Genomic DNA, 24,538 nt, shown 5'->3' with positions numbered 1-24,538 from the left:
TTGGTGCGTTTAATGTTGTCCCAGAGGTCTCTGAGACTGTCCTCAATTCTTTTCATTCTTTTTTCTTTATTCTGCTCTGCAGTAGTTATTTCCACTATTTTATCTTCCAGGTCACTTATCCATTCTTCTGCCTCAGTTTTTCTGTTATTGATCCCTTCTAGAGAATTTTTAATTTCATTTATTGTGTTGTTCATCATTGTTTGTTTGCTCTTTAGTTCTTCCAGGTCCTTTTTAAATGTTTCTTGCATTTTCTCTATTCTATTTGCAAGATTTGGAACCATCTTTACTATCATTATTCTGAATTCTTTTTCAGGTAGACTCCCTATTTCCTCCTCATTTGTTAGGTCTGGTGCATTTTTTCCTTGCTCCTTCATCTGCTGTGTGTTTCTCTGTCTTCTCATTTTGCTTGACTTATTGTGTTTGGGGTCTCCTTTTCACAGGCTGCATGTTCATAGTTCCCATTGTTTATGGTGTCTGTCCCCAGTGACTAAGGTTGGTTCAGTGGGTTGTGTAGGCTTCCTCATGGAGGGGACTAGTGTCCTGGTGGATAAGGCTGGATCTTGTCTTTCTGTTGGGCAGGTCCACGTCTGGTGGTGTGTTTTGGGGTGTCTGTGACCTTATTGTGATTTTAGGCAGCCTCTCTGCTAATGGGTGGGGTTGTGTTCCTGTCTTGCTTGTTGTTTGGCATAGGGTGTCCAGCACTGTAGCTTGCTGGGAGCTGGGTCTTGGCATTGAGATGGAGATCTCTGGGAGATTTTTGCCATTTGTTATTACGTGGAGCTGGGAGGTCTCTGGTGGACCAATGTCCTGAACTTGGCTCTCCCACCTCAGAGGCACAGCCCTGATGCCTGGCTGGAGCACCAAGAGCCTGTCATCCACACGGCTCAGAATAAAGGGGAGAAAAAAAGAAAGAAAGAAAAAGATAAAATAAAATAAAATAAAACAAATAAAATAAGATGCAATGAAATAAAGTTATTAAAATAAAAATTATTTTTAAAAAATTAAGTAATACAAAAAGAAAGAAAGAAGAGAGCGACTATACCAAAAAACAAATCCACCAATGACAACAAGCGCTAAAAACTATACTTAAAAAAAAAGCAAAAAAAAATGGATAGACAGAACCCTAGGACAATTGGTAAAAGCAAATACATACAGACAAAATCACCTATAGAAACATACACATACACACTCACAAAAAGAGAAAAAGGGAAAAATATATATATATATCCTTGCTCCCAAAGTCCACCTCCTCAATTTGGGATGATTTGCTGTCTATTCAGGTATTCCACAGATTCAGGTACATCGGGTTGATTGTGGAGCTTTAATCCGCTGCTCCTGAGGCTGCTGGGAGAGATTTCCCTTTCTCTTCTTTGTTCGCACAGCTCCCAGGATCAAGGGACCCCGGCAGTGGCGGGCTGCACGAGCTCCCGGGAGGGGAGGTGTGGAGAGTGACCTGTGCTCGCACACAGGCCTCTTGGTGGCGGCGGCAGCAACCCTAGCGTCCCACGCCCGTCTCTGCTGTTCGCGCCGACAGCCGCGGCTCGCGCCCGTCTCTGGAGCTCCTTTACGCGGCGCGCTTACTCCCCTCTCCTCGCGCCCCAGGAAACAAAGAGGCAAGAAAAGGTCTCTTGCCTCTTCGGCAGCTCCAGACTTCTCCCGGACTCCCTCCCGGCCAGCCGTGGCGCACTAACCCCTTCAGGCTGTGTCCACTCTGCCAAGCCCTGTCCTCTCCCTGGGATGCCATTGAAGCCCCAGGCTCAGCTCCCAGCCCCCGCCCGCCCCGGCGGCTGAGCAGACGAGCCTCTCGGGCTGGTGAGTGCCGGTCGGCACCGATCCTCCGCGGGAATCTCTCCGCTTTGCCCTCCGCACCCTGTGGCTGCGCTCTCCTCCGCGGCTCCGAAGCTCCCCCCTCCGCCACCCGCAGTCTCCGCCCGCAAAGGGGCTCCTAGTGTGTGGGAACCTTTCCTCCTTCACGGCTCCCTCCCGCTGGTGCAGGGCCCGTCCCTATTCTTTGTCTCTGTTTTTTCCTTTTTCTTTTGCCTACCCAGGTACCTGGGGAGTTTCTTGCCTTTTGGGAGGTCTGAGGTCTTCCGCCAGCGTTCAGTGGGTGTTCTGTAGGAGCAGTTCCACGTGTAGATGTATTTCTGATGTATCTGTGGGGAGGAAGGCGATCTCCGCGTCTCACTCTTCCGCCATCTTGAAGCTCCTCCCAGAATTTACTTTTTGTACCAAAATTTTTCAGCCATAAGAATGGTCCTGGGAGGGCAGGGCTAGGCCGGGAGGAGGCCCCGCCGAGGGGTCTGGGTGTCTAAGCATATTGAAAATATATTTAGCAAGTTTTTATTTGCTTTTGATTAATTCTAATTGAACCGATAGCTTTGCAGTCTGGAAGGAGCCCAGTGGTTCTGAACACAATATTTTGTGGAATAAGCTGTAATCCGTGATCATTGCCGCACTCACAACATTCCTACTAATCTTATTTCAAGTTACAACAATGCGACGCTTGTTTCCACACTTCTATTTTTAACTAATGAAAATTTATTACAAAGAAACCCTAATTATACCCTGTGGAGTGTGATTCAATGGCAAATCCACTGGTAATTTTCTTTTTTCAAAATTCCACATAATTGCATAAGAAGCGAAGAATGTAAGTTCTCCTGCAATAGTTGGTCTATAAATAAGACTCCCTAATGGGCTGAGCAAAGCAGGTTTTTTTCTTTGCACATTTTGTATGAGGTTTGATTAATCCACATTATAACCCTGATGCATGAAAACCCTTGTTAGACGTAGCACATGGTATACCACGTTCTCATCACGTCCCCAGATTGGTAACCTGCATATTTTCACAGCACCCTGGACAGAGGTGGAAAAGCGGCAGATTTGGTGGGCGTCAGGAGGTGGGGCTGCCCTGGTTGAGCCGTTAAGAGACTGTGTGACCTGAAGGGTCCGTCTCCTTCTCCCGAAATGCGGGAGTGCAGATGTGCCCAGATCATCCCGTGCACCACTGGCCTCTGTACCTACGTGCCGGAGCACCTTCCCCGTGGTGGCAACCACAGATTTCTCCAGACACTGCCAAAGTCCCCCAGGAACAAACCACCCGGGCCAGAGCCCTGATCTTGACCTACGTCAGAAAACCCGGATGTGCGTGGCGTGAGCGCCTTCAACCCTGCAGTTTCCGGGCTGAGGCTGGTTTTGCAAAGAGGGAGGGAAGCGCCAGGCTTTTGAAGTGTGTGTGCCCTGCTGTTCTGGACCTCCAAGCACCTAGGACGCTGTCCCGGATGCAGGAGACACTAAGTCCCGGTGCTTCCCAGCGGGCTGCTCTTTAGGTTTGACGTCCTCACTTGACCTGAGCGCATATCAGAAAGGTGGCCTCAGGATCAGGTTTGCACCAGCCTGTTGAAGTCACCGCCCGAGGGCCCTGGTCCCTGGGGGACAGGGCCAGGCCGGGAGGAGGGGGTGTCTAAGCAGGGCTGCTCTCTAGGCGGTGGAGGTCCAGTCTGTGCATCATGGCTGAGGACAGGCTGCCTGGGAAGAGACCAGGGGTGGGGCTGGGCAGACCCCGCTCCCAGGTTGGGGAACAGGAGGGACAGGAGTGGGGGTAACCGCGTCTGCATTTGGCCAGATGATTTCTTCCAGCAGCACACGTCAAGGTGCTTTAGAAGGAGGTTTCCAGATGCTTTCTGAAGAAGGTGTAGAACCATAAAGACATCTATCAAACGGCCAGTTAAATAAAATGATGCGGGTTGCCGAGCTGGTGCTTCGTAAAAGCAGGCTCTCTCCTTCCTCCCAGCCGCCCCGCCGGGCCCCTGCCCTGGGCCCACGCTGGGCCCTCCTCCTCCCTGCCCCTTGTGTCCGGGCCGGGGCTGCGGCCACCCCTGAGGAGGGGGACGGACCGTCTCTGGGCTCACGTTGCCCAGCTGTCCCCGTCCCTGTGCAGGTCGCCCAGGTGGCATCCCGTCTCCCCGCTGTCACTGAAATCTCCCTCGCAGGTTAGACGTCGGGACAATGTTTTCTGTCCCCTGAGTGTGGACAGAATAGTCTCCCCATAAATGTCTAACATGCATTTATCAGAAATGAAACCGTTATCTAAAAACTAAAGCGGAACCCGGTTGAAGCTCCGCCTCTTGGTTCCAGTGACAGGCTCGCTCCGTTCCCTCGGGTGACGACCGGTCTCTGGCGGTGAAACGGTGAGGGACTCCCAGCCTCCTTCCTGGTGGCCCAGCGGGGTACCCTCGGCCCTCGGGCTCCCACCGCCGCCTCCCCTCCCGAGAGTGGCCATCCTGTTAGGGCTTCAGTCTCAACTTGCCGCCCCAAAGGCAGCAAAGCTGTTTGCATCCCAAGAGCAAAATCTCTGCTTGGCTGGGCTGACTGTTCCAGGCTTTGCAATGTGTCCAAAGAATCTTTGCCCCTTACAGGGTTACCCAGAGGGTTTTGAAAGCTTGCAGTGAGAAGCAGTTGGGTCTCCAAGGTCACGTTTGACTCTCTGTGTCTTGTGCCCTGAAGGACGGAAGGCCATGTGAGTCCCGGGCCCGAGGAGGCGGAGAGAAGAGACGCGGGTGTCAAGACGCCGCCGCCCCAGATCCTTCCGCCTCTGGAGGAGCGGGTGACCCGCTTCCGAGACATGCTCCTGGAGAGAGGGGTAAGGACGTCACATGACAGCGCCCCTCGGTGGGAGCGGCTGAGCTACTGTCCCCCAGCCCAAGGCCCCTCCCCTTCCTCACCGAGCCGCAGTCACGCTGCCTGAGGTTCAGGGGCCACGTGGTGTGAGGCCCAAGCAAAGGAAAATGGATCCTGCTTCCTGTGTCCTAAAAGGGAAAGGAGGCTCTGAAGGGTGTGATGCATCGCGGGGTACTGTCGCCACCTGTCCAAGGAAGTGGCTGAGAGGTGAACAGGTGTGGGTCACCTGGAAGGGACAGTCCCCGGGGCCCTGTGGAGAAATGATTGGTCAGTGTTGATGGCCTTCCTGCTGGAGCCCTGCTGGCTCTCCGGGGTCCACACCCCCAGAGGGTCGGGCCCTCCTCTTCACTTGGGGAGGGGCTCGTACACCTCTGGATCAGCCCAACGGTCTTCGTACACCTGGGATGTCTTAATTGTAGTTGACTTCTGAATCTCATTTTGAATTGAGGAGGAAAAAACAGTTTATAATTGAATCTCTTTCCAATGACTTTTAGTTCCTGTTTCGGCTTTGGGGTGTAAAATGAGCCCGATACAATAGTTTAGCCCAGTTGGATTTCTTCATAAAATGAGACCGAACGCAGAAGGCAGTAATAAGAACCGGTGTGTAATGATAATTATAATGAACACTGTAAATGGCCTTGGGAATTCAAAAGCAAATTCCCTCTGCAGTCAGCACCCACCCAAGGCTGCTTCCTGCGCGGCCTCTCCCAGAGCAGGTGCAGCTGGGAACTGGGGGCGGGGGGGCGGCCTGGGGAGACCTCCTCTCCCCCAGAGCAGGGGGTCTGAGCCGCGCTGGCATCTGGGCAGGGTGAGGCCCTGGGGCTACAGGGAAACTTAAATGGCGCCAGCGCTTAAGAATTAGGCGTAAGAAGGAGATTATCTCAGGCACCTTCCGTGGGAGACCTCTTTCCCTCTGCACCATGAATTTTAATGCATGCATTGCTCTATCTATCTAGAGACTCACTCAAAAATAAAATACAGCCCTTGGCGCAAGGACCTGGAAGGAAAAGTAGGCTTGTGAGCTTAAAACTGCAATGCAATGGGTTAAGCCTGTGTTCACATATATGCCGAGTAACCCAGAAGTGCAAAATGGGAAGGCCGTGAACACACACGCACACTGGAGTGGTCCCTGGTGTAGACGGAGGACGTGTTTTTGTAAAAAGACATAATTTTAAAAACTATGTTTACTAGGCTAAAATTTTAATTTTAAAAAAAGACTCCCTCCCCATGCAACTTTCCTTTTTTTTTTTTTTTTTTTACCAAGACATAGAGATGATTTGATTAAACAAATCCTGCAGGATGAAATAGGCTTGAAACAACTGACTCTCTTCTGATAGGTGCGTCTCTGTGTGTGTGTATGTGTGTGTGGGCGCCTGTGAGTGTACATGCTTGTGTGTGTGTGTTTGTGTGTGTGGTGGGGGCTCCCTGCCCGACCCACCGAAGACTCCGCGTGGCAGTTGGGAAAGGGCTCCGACCGCCCTCTCCCTTCGCCCATTGCTCGGCCTTCCCACTTCAAAAGCAAAGACGTGCAGACAAAGCCAGTGTCACTACGTGGCTAGGGAGAGGAGGCCAGGAACACAGGCCGGAGCTCCGAGCTCGGGCCATCCAGCCCCTCTGTTCCTACAGCGGAGAAATGGGTCCAGTGCCCACATTCCCTTCTCCAGCCACCCCGGGAGGATTCTGCCAGCAGGGCTTTGACTCCATTTAGATGTCGTCACTGCCACTCGACGGGGTTGCTTATTCCGTGGCTGTCAGTGTCCTCCTGGTCCTGGAGGCTTGTACCCAGTGTCACGGCCGGTCACCATCCCTGGTGGCCTCCCTCAGCTGTCTCACAGCCCCCCTCACCCACCTTCCACTCTTGGCACGGGGTCCCTTCCCTGGGAGGCCCTCCCTCCCTCACCTCCCTGGCCCCCCAGCTGACAGGTGATGCCACACGGCTGCTCTGTGTCCCTTCCACGTCGCCAAGTCACCGTGCTGGCTCGCAGCTCCTGGAGACGCGGGACTCTCCAATGCGCCGTTGGGCTCCCAGGGCCCGGCTCCCAGGAGGCACTCAATGATCTCCCAGGACACCCTTCGTGTCCGAGCTCTGGTCTTGCTGCACGTGCCCCGCCCAGCACTGATCCCGGAGTGGGCCCATGAGCCTGGATAAGGGGGTTTATCTCCTGGAGCAGCTGCTGTTTCTGTTTCCTTCTCCCCCACTCGTGTGGCCCCAAAGCATCTGCACGACAGGGCTTATGGCATCACTCATGTGAATGTGATAGAGCAGATTCCTCTCCCCTCAGAGCCACTGAGAATGAGATTCTCTTCTGCAAACCCACTGGGAGGGATACTCCTGAGTTTTGCTGCCACACCTCTTCTGATTGCGAGGACAGTGCAGAAATATTCATAATCCCGAGTATCTGAATGGACCCAGCCAGTCTGTCCCAGTGGAATTAACTGGGAGACATGGCCCGTCCTCCGTGAGACGTGATGGCATTGTGAGCATTTGAGAAATATGTGCAGCATTCATCTCATCAGTGTCTAAGTTTTCCACCTCTGTGTTCTGGAAACCAACCAGGCCCATCTTACCAACACAACATCAGACTAACCCACGTGGGAGATTAGGGCTGCCGGAGACTCTTCCTTCTCCTTCCCAAGGATGTGAGTCTCTGAATGTATCCCAGTGGCCTCAGCTGAGCAGTTTTACTAAGGAGATTTTCAGTGTGTTCTTGTCTCGTTGAGGTGGGTGATTCCATTCACCCGCCCATTCCACAGGTACTCATGCATGAGCCTCAGCAAAAACTCCCTGGGAATGGGAGGCGCCAACTCCAGTGCTCTGGGTTTTCTCTGGAGAGAGACTGGGGTGAGCCTAGACCCCTATCTTACAAGGGTTTCAGAAGAAGCCCGTATGCCGCTCCTGAGTAGGAAAGGCCGACCTGAATGCGCCGCTGACGTCGTAAAGCAAAGCCAGCATTTATGACTTCTGGACTTTATAAAGTGCGCCAGCAGCTTTTATGAGTTACTCATGTTCAGGAGGAGTTGATAGCTAAGCCCATCAGATTTCCAGTTGCTTAAAAAGGAGGCCGAGAAAGGTCACTTTTTTCATAGGTTGGGTGACTAATAAGATTTTTTTATTGCATTTGTTCAGGGCTTCAGCTCAGAAACTCATGTGCTTATAGAATGATGGCACTAGGTGTGTGGATTTCTAGTAGTTTAAAAAGGGCATGGTTTGGGGCATTGCATGGGGATGATGGCTCGGGGAAGGGGCCTTCGGTTTTGTGGTTTTGAAATATGTAAGTGGAAGGTTTTGTTTTTATATTGTTTCACTAATATAAACCACAGTAGGGCTTTCTTTAAACTTTGGTCTATAAAGAGGCAGGATTCATTGAGTAGCAGAGGATTAATTTAACCCTGTCTATTTAGATAAATGCATTAGAGACATTTTATTGAAGGTGTCTTCCTTCTGCAAAGTATCCCTTGGAAGTGGCTTTCCCAGGCGCTGAGAAAGAAAGACTCTTCCATAACCCTGGACCTTGATTCAGGCACTCCGGGGTCCGTCTGCGGGCGACCCCCAGCCAGCTTCCCAGCAGCAGGCAGCCTTGGGGAGACTGTCTGGCACAGTGGCCAGCTCTGCAGCTGAGACCCCTGGACATGGGTCCAGGTCTGTGTTGAAACATGGAACTCACGGGCCGCAGGCCCTCGCCAGCCCAGCCACCGTGGGTCTCTCTCTGTGCTAAGACAGGCGTCCACCAGGAGGTTTTTGGTGCAGAGTTGGTCCAGATGAAGGAGAGGCTCTTTACCAGGTGTCCTCCCACCATCAGGGAAGCTGCGTCTTCTCCCATGTGGCAGGAAGACCCCCTCCCTGGTGGGGGATGTCCGGTGCTCCTTCACTCAGATGCATAAGTGGTGTTGCCTGGAGCTGTAGCGGCACTTGGGCCAAGACATCTGAGGGAGGGTTTCGGTCACCCTCAGGTGCAGGTACACATCACAGGTGAGATGGCTCTGAAGGTGAGGTGCCTGAGCTGTAGCTCTTGCGTTGTGGACACCTGCAGGGTCTCTTCCACGAGGTGAATCTTTGCTCCTTGGGAAGCTTATCCGCTTCGTGTTCCGATGGCAGCTCTTCAGAGCCTCACCAGGCCCATACAACTAATAAAATAAAGTCGTGCTCTCAAAAGAACACATGCTCATTATAGGAAAATGGCAAAATACAGAGTAGAAATAAGAAAAAAATCACCCGAAGCCCTACCCCAATTATTATCACCAATGGGTACATTTCCTTCCAGTCTTTCTTTCTAAAAACAGATTTTAAAGAAATGGCAAAAATAAACATTTGTATTGTATAGTATAACCAAGATTGAACTATAGTTGAACATGGCTGAACCAAAGTTTTTTAGCATAGTCAATTTCATAAGGTTCAACCTAACTTATACATTTGTATACTGTTTTCTCCTTTTACCCATTTTTTTTTTTTTTCGCGGTATGCGGGCCTCTCACTGCCGTGGCCTCTCCCGTTGCGGAGCACAGGCTCCGGACGCACAGGCCCAGCGGCCATGGCTCACGGGCCCAGCCGCTCCGCGGCATGTGGGATCCTCCCGGACTGGGGCACGAACCCGTGTCCCCTGCATCGGCAGGCGGACCCCCAACCACTGCGCCACCAGGGAAGCCCTACCCATTTTAAAAATATTACTATAAACCTTTGGAGACATTTTTGATGACGGTATAGTAGTCAATTCACTGTCAGTTCAAAAATCCTTTTTTTCATTTATTTAGTTTAGTGCCCAGTTTTGCTAGTTTAAATAATACTCTGATGACCATATCGATGCATTAATGTTGGTTATTTTGTGTGTAGGATTGTTTCCTACACGCTGTCAACATTTGACCTGTATTACCAAATTGTTTTGGAAAAAGTCTTTTTCTTACAATGTATTCTCCCAGTGGTGTTTGACCAGCGTGCTCCACCAGCACTGAATAGTAGGAAGTATAAATATTTACTATTTATTATTTTTTGAATCTCATTTTTCTTTACCTTTGATTCGGGTTTTCTCTTGGTTTCTATGCTGTGGTTTTTCTTTCCTGAATTAACTGCCATGGCCTTCGGCGATTCAGCTCTGCCGATATTACCGTGGTCGCCTCTCTATTAGTGAGTAGATCGCGGTCTAATCGTGAAGATGACCTTGGGGGAGTTGTGGACCACCCACTCTAATGCCTAGAAAGGGGTTATAACTGTCCCTAATGTGAAAGAAAAGTAAGTAAAATTAGCTGAGAAACGGTGGACTAACAGTGCAAAATTTTATTTATCAATCAAAATACCAAAAAAAAGCACCAAAATTGGCAAAACACCATGAGCGCTAGAAGTTGAGGGTGGGAACAGGCATGTCCCGGAGTCGGGGGCGACACACAGCCCCCGTCTCACTTCTGCATCACCTGTGGCTCCCTTGGCTCCCCTGGGCTCAGGGGAACCTTCCACGTGCCGACCACTCCCCCCTCTAAATTTAGGGACTGAGCATCTCCAGGGGCAGCGCTCCGCCAGGGAGGGTGGGAGCAGGAGGTAAACCTCCACTTCCCCGCCTTCGGTGGGATGGATTGCAGGCAGATTCCAGCGTGTTCTACATGAGTCTCCACGGTTCCCTGGGGGCACGGCGCCCTGCGGCCCCCAGGGGCCACCTGCCCATTTAGGCACCATCCTTGGTTCTTCTCCCTCCACGTGTCAGTGTCCTGCATGCCTGGCATCACCTCCCCAATGCGCCGCCGTCACCCAAGCTCCCCTCTCGCGGCTGCTTCCAGATGATCCCAGAGATGATACCGCCTCCCATCCAGGATGAGCCAGGAGCACAGTCTGCTCACTTCATCCTGTGCTGTGTCCACCTCAGGCCGCCTTTAATTGTCAGGAGCTCCAGAGCCAGAAATAGAAGACACAGCTGTGCGTTCCAGGAAATTGGATAAAGAGGGTAATGGCGTGAGTGCTAATTACAAGCAACACGCCATCTGTCATCAGCGGAGCCTGCAGGCGGCGTGGAGGACAGAGCAGTGGACCAGAGGATGCTGGGCACATCCTCACACGTGACCCGCGGTGTCAGGGCGGCGGGGTCTGGGCGCTCAGGAGGGGTGGCCCCACAGGGAGAGGTAGTGGGCAGGGAGGGGGTCTGGGCTCGGGAGGGGTGGGGTGAGCGCGGACGGAGGGAGGTGGTGTTGGGGCGCAGGTGGGGGCTGGAGGTAGAGAAGCCAGGAGGGCAAACTTGGGCAAGACCGTGGCCACGGTCTCCGGCCCCTGGAAGCAGAGGGCAGTGGGCTCAGGCTGGAGGGCGATTCAGGGACCGTCTTCAGGGGCCACTGGGCCTCCTGCACGGCTCAGCATGTCAGGTCCCCGCCAGTGGCCTCGTGCCCCCTCAGAGCTCCCGCACCTGCTTCTCCCCTTCCCAGGTGAGAGAGGCCTTCGCATCTGCCGGCTGAGGCCTTGGTCCATTTCCCTGAGGCCAGGAGCGACCAGAGGTGATAGGAAGGGGAGAGAGGATGCCAGCCGAGGGTCCGACCAGCACGTGCAGGCAGACAGACAGGCAGACGGGTGCCTTCCTCTCGTCCTCCGGCTCCTGGCCTTTTCTGTGACCCAAGGGTTGACAAGCACTGAAAACCGCCTTTGGTTTCAGAGACGAAGCATGCCTGCCTCCTTTGGGTGCCCAGCCCGGGGGCAGGACCCCGAGGGGACGGCCATGGCCCCGTGGCACCCACGGGACTTGCGTTGTTATCTCGCTTTTTAGCCTTAACCCAGCGCTCTCAGAGCACGTTACTCTACGGAGTCCCTTTCCCCAGGAGCAACGCAGGACCCACTCCCTGGCCTTCGGAGAGGTTTCCGTGAAGGTGGGGCTGAGGTTGGAGCCGGTGTCATCCGGGGAAGGGTCACCTCGTGGTGGCTTCCGAGAGGGTGTCACCCTGCCGTGCCCCGCGGGTGGAGGCCTCAGCCGCCCGGCGTGGGGACCGTCGAGGACCCTCGCTGGTGGGGGGCGCTCAGGGCCGCTCAGCTGGACAGGACGCTGGGTGGACAGCTGGGGCCAGACCCGAGAGGCCTGGGTGCTGGCCGAGTGGCCGACCCGTTGGTCTGAGGGCTCTGGGAAAGATGGGGGCTGCGGGTCAAGGGAAAATGACGCTGGGGGACGGGGAGCCATCAGGAGGCCACCGTGGTCGTGCAGGCAGGAGATGACCACCCCCAAAGGCGACAAGGATGAGGTTGTCATTTTGCTACTTGTGCTGGCGCGATTCTTTGGGGTTTTAAGACAAGGTTATTTTTCTGGGAGAACCTTGACAACAGCTACGACAGGAAGGGCCTGGTGTATGTGGCCGCAGAGAGGGTACCAGTGTCTCCCCTTTGATCTACAGCCTCGCTGGAACTGTCATCTCTCCAGCAGTGACACCTGTAGGTGCAGACAATGCCACGTGGGATGCCCACGTGTCGGCCAGCCAGGCGGCATCCGCGGACCACTGCCGGGGGTGGACGCCCGCGGACAGTCTCCACTTTACGGCGGCGTCTGTCCGGGTTTGCGAACTGCGCCCTCTGGCGCTCCACGCTGCTGCTCCTCTCTGTGCCTGTGTTTCAAACCACCAGCTCTGGTGGCTTCTGTTGTAGAAGTAGCAGGGAACACAATTCAGACACTGAAGGTGAGTCAGAGGGGAGTCTGCCAGCAGGAGAAGCACAAGACTGCAGGAGGCTCGCCTCCAGCACAGCTCAAGGGACCCGCTGCCCATGTCTCCCGATTCCCAGCCCGTAGGGGGTGATGTTCCAGTGGGGGGTTAAATAAGGATGAGCATGAGTGTTAACCAGAGGCCAGCGGCACACGGGCCAGGACAGCGTCCAGACACGCTCTCACCGAGACAAGTAGTGCTGTGACCTTCACCCACGGCCCGGAGTCGCCTGGTGTCAGCACCCTGAGATGGAATATGCTGCCAACTTCAGGAGATGATGTATGTGTCACAGAACATGGCCCAGGAGGGGAGACGGAATCACTGCACGACATGGTCAGGCTGCAGGGAAGGACGGGACTTCTGCAGGAAAGGGTCCAACATTGGCTGAAGAGTTCCACGATCCTGGACCAAATCACATGTAAAATGTCAAAGACTCAGAGGACTCTTAGGCAGACGAGGGATGGAGATCACTGTTGAGAAGCGAAGGCCAAGTTAGAGGCAAGAACATGCGTTTGTCTTGGGGACCGGCTGTGTGGGCAGAGTTCCGGGGTGGCCCCGAGACTCCCACCCCGGGGCACACATCTTGAATAACCCCCTCTCTTGAGAGTGGGCAGGACGCCGAATAGGATGGGGGGTCGCCCCCATGTCGGTGTGACACCATGTTATGTAAGACTGGGTCTCACATATAGAGATTCTCCCACCGGCGTTAAGGAAGCCAACCTATTTTGGAGGGCCCACCGTGGAGAACTTGGCGGACCCCGGGAGTGGAGAATGGCTCCCCGCAGGCCTCCAGCAAGAAAGGGGAGGCCTCAGCCCCTGCCCCATGGAATGAACCTACCAGACAACGTGACCGTGGGGACACAGGTCCAGGGAGGCTGGGCTTCCATCAGGAGTGAGTCTCACAGTTGAGGGAACGACAGTCATCGGGGCCCTTCTTTGGGAAGAGTCTGTCCCACGGACAAGGCTGTGTCCACCCGCAGGCAGTGACGGGCCCCGTTTCACACTCGACCGTCCAGACTTCCCTTCTGCTCCAGCCTCTGTCGCAGGTCCCACAGCCGGGCTGCCCCTCTGTCCAGAACTGCCACCCTCCTCTGAACTTCAAGAGCATCTGTTAGTGCGGCTGTCAGGTTATGTGACGACGTCTGTTTTATCACACATTACAGTCATTGGGGACATGGCTCCTCTTGCCTTGTGTACAGATTGTAAATTCCTCTGGAGGCAAGGACAATATATTAATTTTTTTAAATGTAGTTTATTATACATCTAGAACTCCAAAACTTCTCAACAAACTGGTGGAGTCAGTTATGTGACACCGATTCTTAATCATCGTTGGCCTTCCTTACAAAACTAGGACCTTTGCGGGGTTTACAGGTCTCTACGTGGTGGATAGATGCCCATCTGATTGGGCTGTGTTGAAGTTGGCCATTCCTTCTCTCCATGTCCACCCTGATGCTCACGTGGTCAAGTGTCAGCTCTCAGAAAACAGAGAAATCATCCTGCCCTGACGCTTTTCCAGAGCCCCTAGCCCCCAATCCCTCTAACGTGTCAAAATTTCACCATGTTTTTAGTCAACTGAAAAAAATCCCTGGGTGGAGTTTGGGTCACCCTGCCTGATAAAAGAGCTCATGAGTATTAAAAAGGGCTTTAATTTTTATTATTGAAGATAGGAATTGTCAGTTTTGAAAAATCATTATGTTATGATGCACAAAGCAAAGCACAATTCCTACTGAAATAATATCTCTACCAGGAATATTTTAACTACTCAAAAGTCAGAATGTGAAGGGATCTCGTTTTTGTAAACTGTGCATTGGCTTCACCTCCCCACGTCCCGGGAGTGCCTCCCCTGCCCGGGCTCCTAGATACACATCACATCCGGCTCTTCTTGTCCCGTTGCTCTCCAGACAAGGCCCTGGTTCCTAAGTCGGTCTGGGGGTGTCCTGCTCATCTGCTCTGCCCGTCTCTCCTGCCTCTTCCCAGCCCCTCCTAGCCTCCTTCATTCCAACCGTGTCGCCCCCTAGTAATCCCCACATGCCCCACAGTTCCTGGAGCCCGGCCTTCGCTCCACAGACAGCTCCTCCTGAACACCTCCCAGGCCCTTCATGGGCCCAGTTCCAGCACAGTCAGTATTCGAGACGCCTTCTCCCCAGGCCCTTCTCTGTGTCCCCCTGGCTCCTGGGCGTGCCTCCGGAAGGACACTAATGCCCCCCAGGAGGTCCTGAGTTATAGCTTTCTGCCTCACCCTGGACCATGGGCCTCCTGAGGTCAGTGGCCTTGATTTATTTTCTCTGAACCCTCAGCACCCAGCGTGGGGCCTAAGGCACAGTCAATATTTGGTCAGTGCTTTTAAATGAATCAATTATTTTTGGATGACTTAAATGTTTCACTGCTCCATCAGCTGAGAGAGTCTGGATCAACAACATCCCAGCAGCAGTGAGCTCACCCAGCACCCGGATCTCCAATAAGAGGGACCAGGGCTTCTTGGAGAATGCTGATTCTAAGGCCAAGGTAGGAGCGATATGAGAATACCCTGGAGCATCTTGAAGGGCCCAGAAAACAAAATGATGGGGTACATCCCAGGGACACAGGAGCCAACCACAACAGCCAAACCAGGAGCAAATCAATAATCATGTTAGATTATGACCCAAAGTATGAAATAAATATCCATGAGTCTATACTGATATAAACAAATGACTGAACAATTAAGTAAGTGTGAGAGGATGGACAAATATCCCATCCGGAAGAATGCCAAGGAACTTATACAGATGCTCCCGTCTCAGGAGGTGAGTAGGACCCCTTAAGTGCGGGCTGTACATTGTGACTCCCTTCCAAAGAGGACAGCATGGGATAGGGAAAAAGAATAAATTCATGGAGGAAAGACCTCAGCTGGTCAATCAAGGTCACCATCAGCTCTGATAAGTTACGTTGACAGTATGGACCTTGATAGGATGTGACAAGAAGGGCACATTTTCTGGGGTCTTCCTCCCCAAACCCACAGCCCTGGTCGAACCAGGAGAAAAATTGAGACAAATCCCAGCAGAGATACATCTCACAAAATACCTGACCAGCACTCCTCAGAACTATCCAGGTCATCGAAACCAAGGAGAGTGAGAAACTGTACAGCCCGGAGGAGCCCGAGGAGACATGAGACTACATGTGATGTGGTGTCCTGCGTGGAATCCTGGGACAGAAAAAAAAAAATTAGGCAAAAACTGAAGAAACCTGAGTAAGGTGTGGACTCCTGTTAATAATAGTGTAGACACATCTAGCATACTAACATTAAGATGTCAGCAATATAGGAAACTGGGTATGGGGTAGATGGTAGCTTCATAATATTTTTGCAAGCTTTCTGTAAATCTAAAACTGTTAGAAAGTAGGGTAGTTTGTTTAAAAAGGTGACCTACCTAAAAAAGGTTTAAATGTTGATTAAAAATCAATTAAAGGGCTTCCCTGGTGGCGCAGTGGTCGAGAATCCGCCTGCCGATGCAGAAAAAAAAAAAAAAATCAATTAAAATTGTGCCAAACTCTGATTATTTCTAAAACACTGTCCTCTGTTACGACCTGTGGTGTCCTGAAAATTTTTACAAATATCTCCTTTCACAGTGTGATGTTTCAGAATGTCCCAGCTTCACAGACATAATTGGGGTTTTAGATCAGGACGCATGGCTCTGGAAGATATCCAGGGAGGAAATAGTGTCATGAGTCTAGAAATTAGATTTTCAAATGCTCTAAATATTGATTTTCTTAAAAGTTTGACAAGTTGAACACTTTTAAACGATGCTACATCCCTGAACCCCTGGTTCCTCTGTGCCGTTTCTCACCATTGATCATTTCAGTGTGACTCCAGGCTCAGCATAAGATGCTAAAAGCAACTCTATTGACTATCTTTCTTCAGGTGTCAGCGTTTTCTACCTGGGAGAAAGAATTACACAAAATCGTGTTTGACCCGCGCTACCTCCTGCTAAGCTCCGAGGAGCGGAAACAGGTAAGGTGGTAGGAGGTACGGTGATGGACTCGAGGACGCAGACTTAAAGTGATGCTCCCTCCTGAGATCTCTGCGGACGAGCAGGTGCCTGTCATCTTTGCTGTGTCGGTGGGGAAGCCATGAGAGTTGATTGCTGGCCTGTGAGCTTGTGCGTGGGAAGAGCTACGGGTGCAGACGGAGGCTACCCTGGTACCTGCTCTTAGCGAACCGCCTGGTCATGGCCCCATGAGACAAATACAGAGGTGAAAACTCAGCTTTGGGGAACATTAACCACATCCTGGATGACTGTCTTAAAAAGACTTAAGATCTGATATAATACAAGTGAAATAGGAGAGGGTCCAGGGAACAATCGTAGCAAAAGTAAAGGATGGACTTGTCTCGAAAGTGGGTCCCCAGAAAAGCAAGAATGGATTAGAGATAGCTGGCCTGGAGGTCATTTAAATGGACACTTGACAGGGGTCCGCCCTGGCTTGTTGAGAAGTCAAGTCACGGAGCCAGAACTGTCTCCCGGATTAAGCAGACAGACAGAGGGACGGGCTGTGCTGACCGGTGGGGACACTTGAGCTTTCACAGCCCTGCCAGGATCTGGTGGCTCCTGGAGCACATCCAAGAAGGGCCCCGAGATAAATTCCAGAAGGATCCAGATTCTGCGTCTGCATCTCTGTTCCCGCCCCAATCATGCGTCTCCCTCCCTCTGACCTCTGAGTGCAGAGCAGATACGTGTGGAAAGTGGGTGACCAGGCGCCATCACTGGAGACACAAGCCCACGAGGGTCATCTCACCTCCGATGTCACGGCCCTGGCGGCATCCATCTGATTTCAGACAGTAGGGTCTGGGAAAGCCCGGGCCAGGAGGATGGAAAGTGCAATTTTATTTTCAATTCTGTCATCAACTCGTGAAATGCCCTTAGGTGTAGACCGAGGGGCTCAGTGTAGGCCAAGCGGGCAGGCCCTCGCTTTGTGTTTGGGTGTTTTATATCTGTTTTCCCCACAGCTGAGGAAACTCGGTGATTTTAATCATTGGTAATATCTCACCCTTTTGTTGCCCTATTACAAATCACAAAGTTCAGCTCTCCAGCTGTGACCAGAGAGAAGCCCGTTTATTTTGGTGACAAGATCACTTTAAACTGTAACAGATAACGATCAGTACAGCTGTAGACTCTGTCTCACTGACTGCCGTGATCAGTGCTATTCCATCTCTAGTCCGCGGATGGTTTTAGAGGCCAGCAGCCTCTTTAAAGGACGTGGAAGAAGTGAAGAAGTAAGACCCTTCCCCCCACACCCCCAAGAAAAGCCGAGCTGATGATTCAATGCTTAAGCCCCGTCTCTCAGACGTCAGGGGGCTCAGGGCGCTGTTTGCCCGGAATGGACCAGGCTCTTGGGCAGGGCAGGGTCTCCTGCCCTCCTGGTGTCTGGGGGGTGGTCATGGCACAAGACTCACCCACGGGAGCAGGGGGGCTGGACTCCCACAGCCCCGGTGAGAGAGACAGGCGCTGACCGGGAGGGGCTGTGACTGCCAGGGTGCTCTCGGGGCAGACAGATCAGGCTAGAAGGTCAGCTCACAGCCAGAGTCTGCCGTTTGGTGGGGGGCCCTCGGACGTCCCCGTGAAATCACTCAGAGGAAACATCAGGCCTGTGTTCATACCACAGCGTGGTCCCAGAGCCCCACGAGGAGGAGGAGGAGGAAGCGGGCTCCCCGTAGCTGATGCACTCAGCCCCAGAGAGGCCTCAGATTAAATGCCTGCATCGTGAGAGAAACCCCACCCCAGCGAATCGACAGTGTTGTAGTTGCTAAGAGGCCCGGGGCTGAAGCTGAACTGATGAAGGAAACAATATTTGGGCCCCATTCAGAAAACACAGTCCTATTTATGAATGAATTGGGCTGGCAAGCCCCAGACATGAACTCTGTGTGGGACCTACTGTCACATAGTGTTCGTGGGAAAAGCCGAGGCTCATGGTGTATGCATTGCATCCATCCTTCCACGGGGTCTGCAGAGGAGATGTGAATGAGCCTAAACAGAGAGTAGGGGTCCCGGGAGCGGTCATCAGACCTGTTTCTATGGTAACACAGAGTGTTCCATCTTATTTCACTAGAACACGCCATGACAAGATAATGGCCAATGGTCTCTCTTTTAAAAAGTCATGCCCCATTTTGAATAAAACTCGTGTAATTTGTTAAAGAGGAGGGGAAAAAAAACCCTGTTACATTAAATTATAACGGCATAAATAAAGCAGCAGAGCAAAGGCAGAGGAGAGAGCAAAATCTGATTAGAGGGATAAATGGTTCCAGGCAGAGAGAGAAGGAGGTCTTTCTCACCAGCTCTGACCCCACCACCAGCCAGGGTTTCTATCCAGATTTAAAATTAATAGAGCAAAACTCCGACTAACGATGGACCCACACGCTTTTATTTGGATCATAAGCCTACATTTACCTTTTTTATTAGCTTAAATTATAAAAGAACTGGAGAGTTTACATTACCACTTGCCTTGAAGGTGAAATAAGCCGATCATATTCGTACTTAAATATATATGCACGCTCTCCGTCTAAGGCCTGTTCTTGAATATTTCATTTTGCTGATGATTCTTCAGGAGGCGCGTAGCGTTTTGTATTTATACTCCTGTAAAGGCTGGCCGTGACTGAAATGGAATCTGAAACCATCAGGCAGAGCCGGGAGACCCATTCTGCAGGGGAGTGATGGGGTTTCGGCCAAGTCGCCACTTCCTGGTTCCATGTCGTTGGCAGGAGGGCGGGAGATTCCCTGAGCTCTTGGCTCAGATTCCAGTATCTGCAGTGGCCACTGATTGGGTTGGTAGAGAATTGCTATTTATTGGCCTAATAGGACCAGATGTGGGCTTTTTGTTGATCTATTTATCCGCGTTCGTACACACATCTAGATTTTCTCCAGTTTATTCTCCTTTTAACGTTCTCGAGGCTTGGAGAACTTTGGGAATGAAACAGCTGTCTCCACCCCCCTTTGGCTTTAGTCTACAAATGACAATTTTCTGATATCAGAACAACGAACGGTCTTAATCCAAGCAAGGGAGGCTCACTCTACGGTCTACCGCAAAGAAGGATTCCCTGGTGGCATTTTGTGATGTTGGCTGCCAGTACCCAAGAGAAACCTTTCCAGGGTCTGGGATGGATTTGCTACCAGACAATATCCGTATCCTTTAGGCTAAGGGGCTGGTTTTCCTGTTGAGGCAGAGCCTTCAAAGCCCACCTCTCCTCAAGCTGGGGGGCGCGAGTGTAGTGCCAGGTGGTCGGGTCTCCTCACTGGGTGTTTCCATGACACCCAGGAGAGGCTCACCTTGTCCACGGGAGCCTCTGGGGACTCAGACCCTTGTTCACAAGTGGGTCTTCTTGAAGACTAGAGTGTGGGAAACCAGAGATGCTGGGTTGACTTTCTTTTCACAGGTTCAAAGTCATTTTGCAGGCTCAAATGCCAGTTACATTGCCATAGGGATTTTACTAGAACAAAGTACGTACTCTCATGTGTCATGGGACTGCTGGCCAGGATGCGAGAGTCGGTGAGACGACGCATGCACGTAAGTGCTGCTCAGGAGGTTCCAAAACAAGAAATATGGGAGCACCGGAGCTGGGCTTTCCAAACTGTCCACCGCTCCCAGCACACCTCTAGAGAGAGCCGCCCACTCAAAGCCAGGATTTCTAAGCCGGCTGATTCAGTGTTTGGCCCCCAGATGGTGCCTCGCCGTGGAGAAGCACATTGGCCTCGTGGGAGAGCAGGTGTCATTGTCCAGACACTTGTTTTCATGGAGAGGCCAGATTAAAGGCTCTAGTTTGTAGCTCCAGCAACTGTGAAAAAGACAGGCTTATCTCAGATTCTTGCTGTGTTTTTGTGTGGGGTTTGAAGCACAAGAGTTCATTTCTGATATGCATTCTTGTAATAGTTCTCTTTTGCGTGTGTCTTAAGATATTTGAACAGTTTGTCAAGACAAGAATAAAAGAAGAATACAAGGAAAAGAAAAGCAAATTGCTGCTAGCCAAAGAAGAATTCAAAAAACTTCTAGAGGAATCTAAACTCTCACCCAGGTATGGCAAGTGAGTTAAGGCCAGGCGGTTTCTGGGGCTGGAAATTTGCCAAATTTTGTAAGGGGTCTTTTAAAGTCAGTTTGGGTTAAATCATGTGACCTGTGTTCCATAGACGTCAAACGTGTAATTTTGGAGTGGGAAGCCCTCCTCCCCTGTGCCGCGGCCGTGAACAAACCTCCCAGCCCTGCTTGCTAACCAAAGGCAGGCACCCCAGCAGCTCTGTCCACCTTACGTGGTGGTTTTCCACAGGTCAGCAGCCCTGACTGCAAGGCCAAAATAACTCATCAATGGGTCAGCCCTCGTGAGATGGGGCCTAATTCCCCTGATCTAATGATGGAGGAGTTCAAATGCAAAACAAACGATACCCAGCAACAGCAAAATAAACCCCGCCAGCCCCTGGGTTCCACGCGCCTGGGCCGCTGTCCAGAGTGTGAAGTGAAGACACTCCAACCAGCAAAGGCCCGAGTGAACTTGGCTGTCAACCTCACCTAAGATAATCAGGCAGTATTCCCGTGAAATAAAACAAACTAATATGAAAACGATGTTAGAAACTAGAAAAATACATAAGCTGAACTCGACTTTAAAATTAACTTTAATTGACACTTAAAAATTCATATGCACAAGAACTACTTAATTATACAACTTTTATGAGCGAAAAATGGTTGATTTTGATGTATTTTTATTTTACATTGGGACATTATTTTTAAATATGGACATTTACACATTATGATTGTTAATAATAAGGCTGACATCATGCATTTTTAATAATAATGATGCGTAAATCAGTCATATTTAAATGAACATTAATTGATGTTTGCCTTCCATGCAGGTGTAGGCATCTACCTTTTGATCAATAATTGGTTAATTCATTGGCCAATGATTGGATAATATAATTTAGCGTTGGTTACATAGGCCTCAGAAAACTTCTTTGACTATTTAAAGGAGAGATACTTTCTGAATGGGGAAAAAAACTTCGCATGAATTATCCCCATCACCAAATGCTAACCTCGGAAAGCAAACGTGGGCCTAATGATTTGTAAACTGTGATTTTCTGTGAGAACGCTGGGTTCTAGCCGTGGCTTTGCTCTGTCCCCCCAGCTGGTGACCCTGGGTGGGAGGGGGGAGTCGGATCTAGAGCCCCTGCCTCAGTGCACAGCAGCCCTGCCCATCCTTGGCCCCCGCCGCAGGGTCAGGCACTGGACCTTCACAGCTCAGGTGTCTTGATCTGAGGGGGTGTAGCTGCCCTGCCTCACGGGCCACTAGGAGGATGGTGTGTGGGGCTTCATGTAGGCAAGACACACGGTGCCTGGCAGGTCCTGGAGAGCTCCCATCATTACCACTGGTGCTGTCTGTGAAAGTCTCTGTCCATCCATTGGTAAAATGTTAACAATAGCCAACCTAGTCCCCCTCCCATGAATATGTTATGAAGGCAAAGGAGAAATATTCAGAATGCGTTCAGCAATTACGATAAAGATTACGCACACAGAGAAGGAAAATCAGTGGTAGAAATGAAGTTACTCTTCTTTGCAGTTAGATTTAATTGCCTGCTATTTTTTAGAAATGTACACTGGGCATATATTACTTTTATAATTATAAAACTAGTTTTTATTTCAGAGGTAGCTAATTCTGCGACATTTCGAAGCCCTTTTCAGATCTTCTTTATGTTCTCTTCCTGCCATTTTGCAGGCGCCCTAGTGAGAGTTCTTCTCCCTGCCTCCCACTGGTCGCCAGCGGGCTCAGCGCAGGCGTCCTGAGTACCCTCGGCCCCACCTCCAGTCGTCCTGGCTCTCATCCTAGCCCTGGGGATAGTCCAGGGTCACATCCCAGCCCTGCCCAGCTCTCGGGGTCTTGGAGTGGGGAGAGGAGCCTCCGGGGACCTCCCCGCGGGCTGGCGCGCTGGCGCTCTGGCCACAGCGGCCACCTCCTTCAACTGCGGGTGGCCACGTCCCCAGGGGAAAGGGAGACGCAGTGCAGGTGACTCAGAGGACTTCCCCAGGCTCACTGGACGGTCCACCAGGGTCAGCAGTGAGCCAGGCTGTCCCCTTGGGCACGGCTAAAGGGTCGGAGTTTTCTGTTTTCTTTTCAGGGACACTTCTTTTCAGAGGTGCCCAGAATAGGACCTCTCTAGAAGGGGCTCCGCCCAGCCCCTGCTTGAAGATGCCCGGGCTCCCCCTAGACACGCGACCAAAATAACAAGCCCCCTGTGTCTCTCAGCATCTTACTTTTCCCAAGAAGGTCGGTGATGGAAGCTCAGATAAGTGTGTGTTAGTCACACCTCATGGCAATTGTGAAATCATGGAAGGAAGCGAGGGAGGGAGGGAGGAAAAGGAGGAAAGACCACGGAGAAAGTTGAAAACCAGAGAGAAGAGTTTTCTCTCCTCGGGGAGGGGTCTGGCAAGCGGAATCCCGGGGTGTGTGCAGGGAGGAGGGCAGTACCTGGCGAGGAAGGAATGAGGCTCCCCGTTCAGTGACAACCCGTGAGGGTGGGTCTACTAGTTACTCATCTTGTCTCCTAGCAGCCATGTCACTATAATCTTGTTATTCACATATAAAAGAAGAACCATTCAGCTATAATAATTTGATGCAGCAATTAAATGTCTGCAATGAAATATAAGTTTCTCCACAAAGAGAAAGAGGAGGAGCAACGCCCCCCCCCCGCCCCCGGGCACAGGGCGAGCGCGTTTCTCACCCACCGGGGGCCCCTCCTGCAGCTCCAGCCCCGGCTCTCTGCAAGCAGAAGGCAGGCGAACGGCTGCAGGAACCGGCCCCTCCCCGCCACCCCCCTGCCTGGAGCTGTGCCAGCAACCACGGCTTCCAGCTCCTCCGGCAGAGCCACGCCCACTCCTTCCGCCCTTGGAGCGGCCCCACCCGCTCTGGCCTGGCCCCGCTGGTGCCGCTGAGTTTCTTACAGGGGACTCCCTGGCCTGGCAATCGTGGATTCAGTCAGTATTGGGGTGCTGAGCACGTGCCGGCCACTGGGCTTAGACGTTCGAGATGCTCCATAGAAAACAAAGCAGGTAACACAGTGGTACTGGAGCAGGGAGAGGCGAGTAACATTGCACAGTTGAGGCCCATCAAGATGATACCCAGTTCTCTGACCCGTAGACAGGGCGAGTTTCCCTGAGGAAGACAGGCTGGTCCTGCCATCTAGCGAGGAGAGGGCTTTACATGACGAGTGAAGAAGTGAGGGAAGGGTGTGCCAGGCAGAGGGAACAGCGTACGCAAAGACCGTGGCAAGTTGGAGCATGGTGAGAGGGGACGGAAGACCTGGGTGGCCGGAGCGGTGATGGGGCGGGGGGCAGTGAGCAGCTCGGAGTGACACCAGGCCCAGGAGGCAGGTGAGGCCAGGCTCACGCCCAGAGGCCCGCTGGATGCAGAGATGGGCAAGTGTGTGAGCTACGTGGCTCAGGCCCTGCCAGCCCAGCGGGGAATAACAGCCAGTGAAGGGAGCGGGCCGGCGGTGGCGGAGGCCCGGCGCTGTAGCCTCCTGCCCGTCCCCCAGCCGTCCTCCTGCCGGGGGCCCTGCTCCCAGGTCTGGAAGAGGGGAGCTCCCCCGCCGAGCTCGGGCGGGAGGTACTCAGAGCGCCGGGGCCCGCTCTCCTCCAGGAAGGGGTCTCAGGTGCTTTTGGTGTTTCAGGACCACGTTTAAGGAGTTTGCGGAGAAGTACGGCCAGGATCAGAGGTTTCGACTTGTCCCCAAACGGAAGGACCAGGAGCATTTTTTCAACCAATTCATCCTCATCCTCAAGAAGCGGGACAAGGAAAACAGACTCAGGCTACGGAAAATGAGATGAGTGCATGCAAATGCCGTCAGGCTGAGCGTGGCGGAGGCTTGGGGGACGGGCGCCCACACAGCCAGGTCGGGGGCCCCAGGGGCCGTGGGCTTCGTTCTCAGAGGGTTATTGTTTCATATTGAAGCTCTCTTTGGTACAACTTTCCGAGTTTGATGCGTTTCTAACTGCCATGATATGTCTCTCCCTTAATTGCTTTAATTATGCAAATTACTTGTAATATAGACAGATTCTAAATCTGCTGCAGGTTTGTACCTCAGCAGAAACAGACACCATCTCTAACCATCTCAAGGTGTCTTCATGAGTCGAGCTGATTATCTGAAACTTTTCTGAAAATCTTCATGAGTTCCTTCCACCCTTCAGGAGTTCTGTGGTGTTGGGACGT

The 24,538-nt window shown here is 52.0% G+C and overlaps 1 protein-coding gene across 1 annotated transcript in view; it reads left to right on the top strand.

Annotated features, from left to right (window-relative positions):
* Nucleotides 1-24,156, top strand: part of TCERG1L (transcription elongation regulator 1 like) — a 209,321-nt gene extending 185,165 nt beyond the window's left edge. Inside the window, exons 9-12 of the mRNA XM_024121147.1 lie at nucleotides 4,504-4,639; nucleotides 16,223-16,312; nucleotides 20,244-20,362; nucleotides 24,000-24,156. Coding sequence (XP_023976915.1) covers nucleotides 4,504-4,639; nucleotides 16,223-16,312; nucleotides 20,244-20,362; nucleotides 24,000-24,156 — 502 coding nt within the window. The remainder of the gene's footprint in view (nucleotides 1-4,503; nucleotides 4,640-16,222; nucleotides 16,313-20,243; nucleotides 20,363-23,999) is intronic.
* The last annotated feature ends 382 nt before the right edge of the window (nucleotides 24,157-24,538 follow it).

Source organism: Physeter macrocephalus, chromosome 20 (assembly GCF_002837175.3).
Source record: "Physeter macrocephalus isolate SW-GA chromosome 20, ASM283717v5, whole genome shotgun sequence".
Classification (NCBI taxonomy): Eukaryota; Metazoa; Chordata; class Mammalia; order Artiodactyla; family Physeteridae; genus Physeter; species Physeter macrocephalus.
This window is presented reverse-complemented; position numbering and strand designations above follow the sequence as displayed.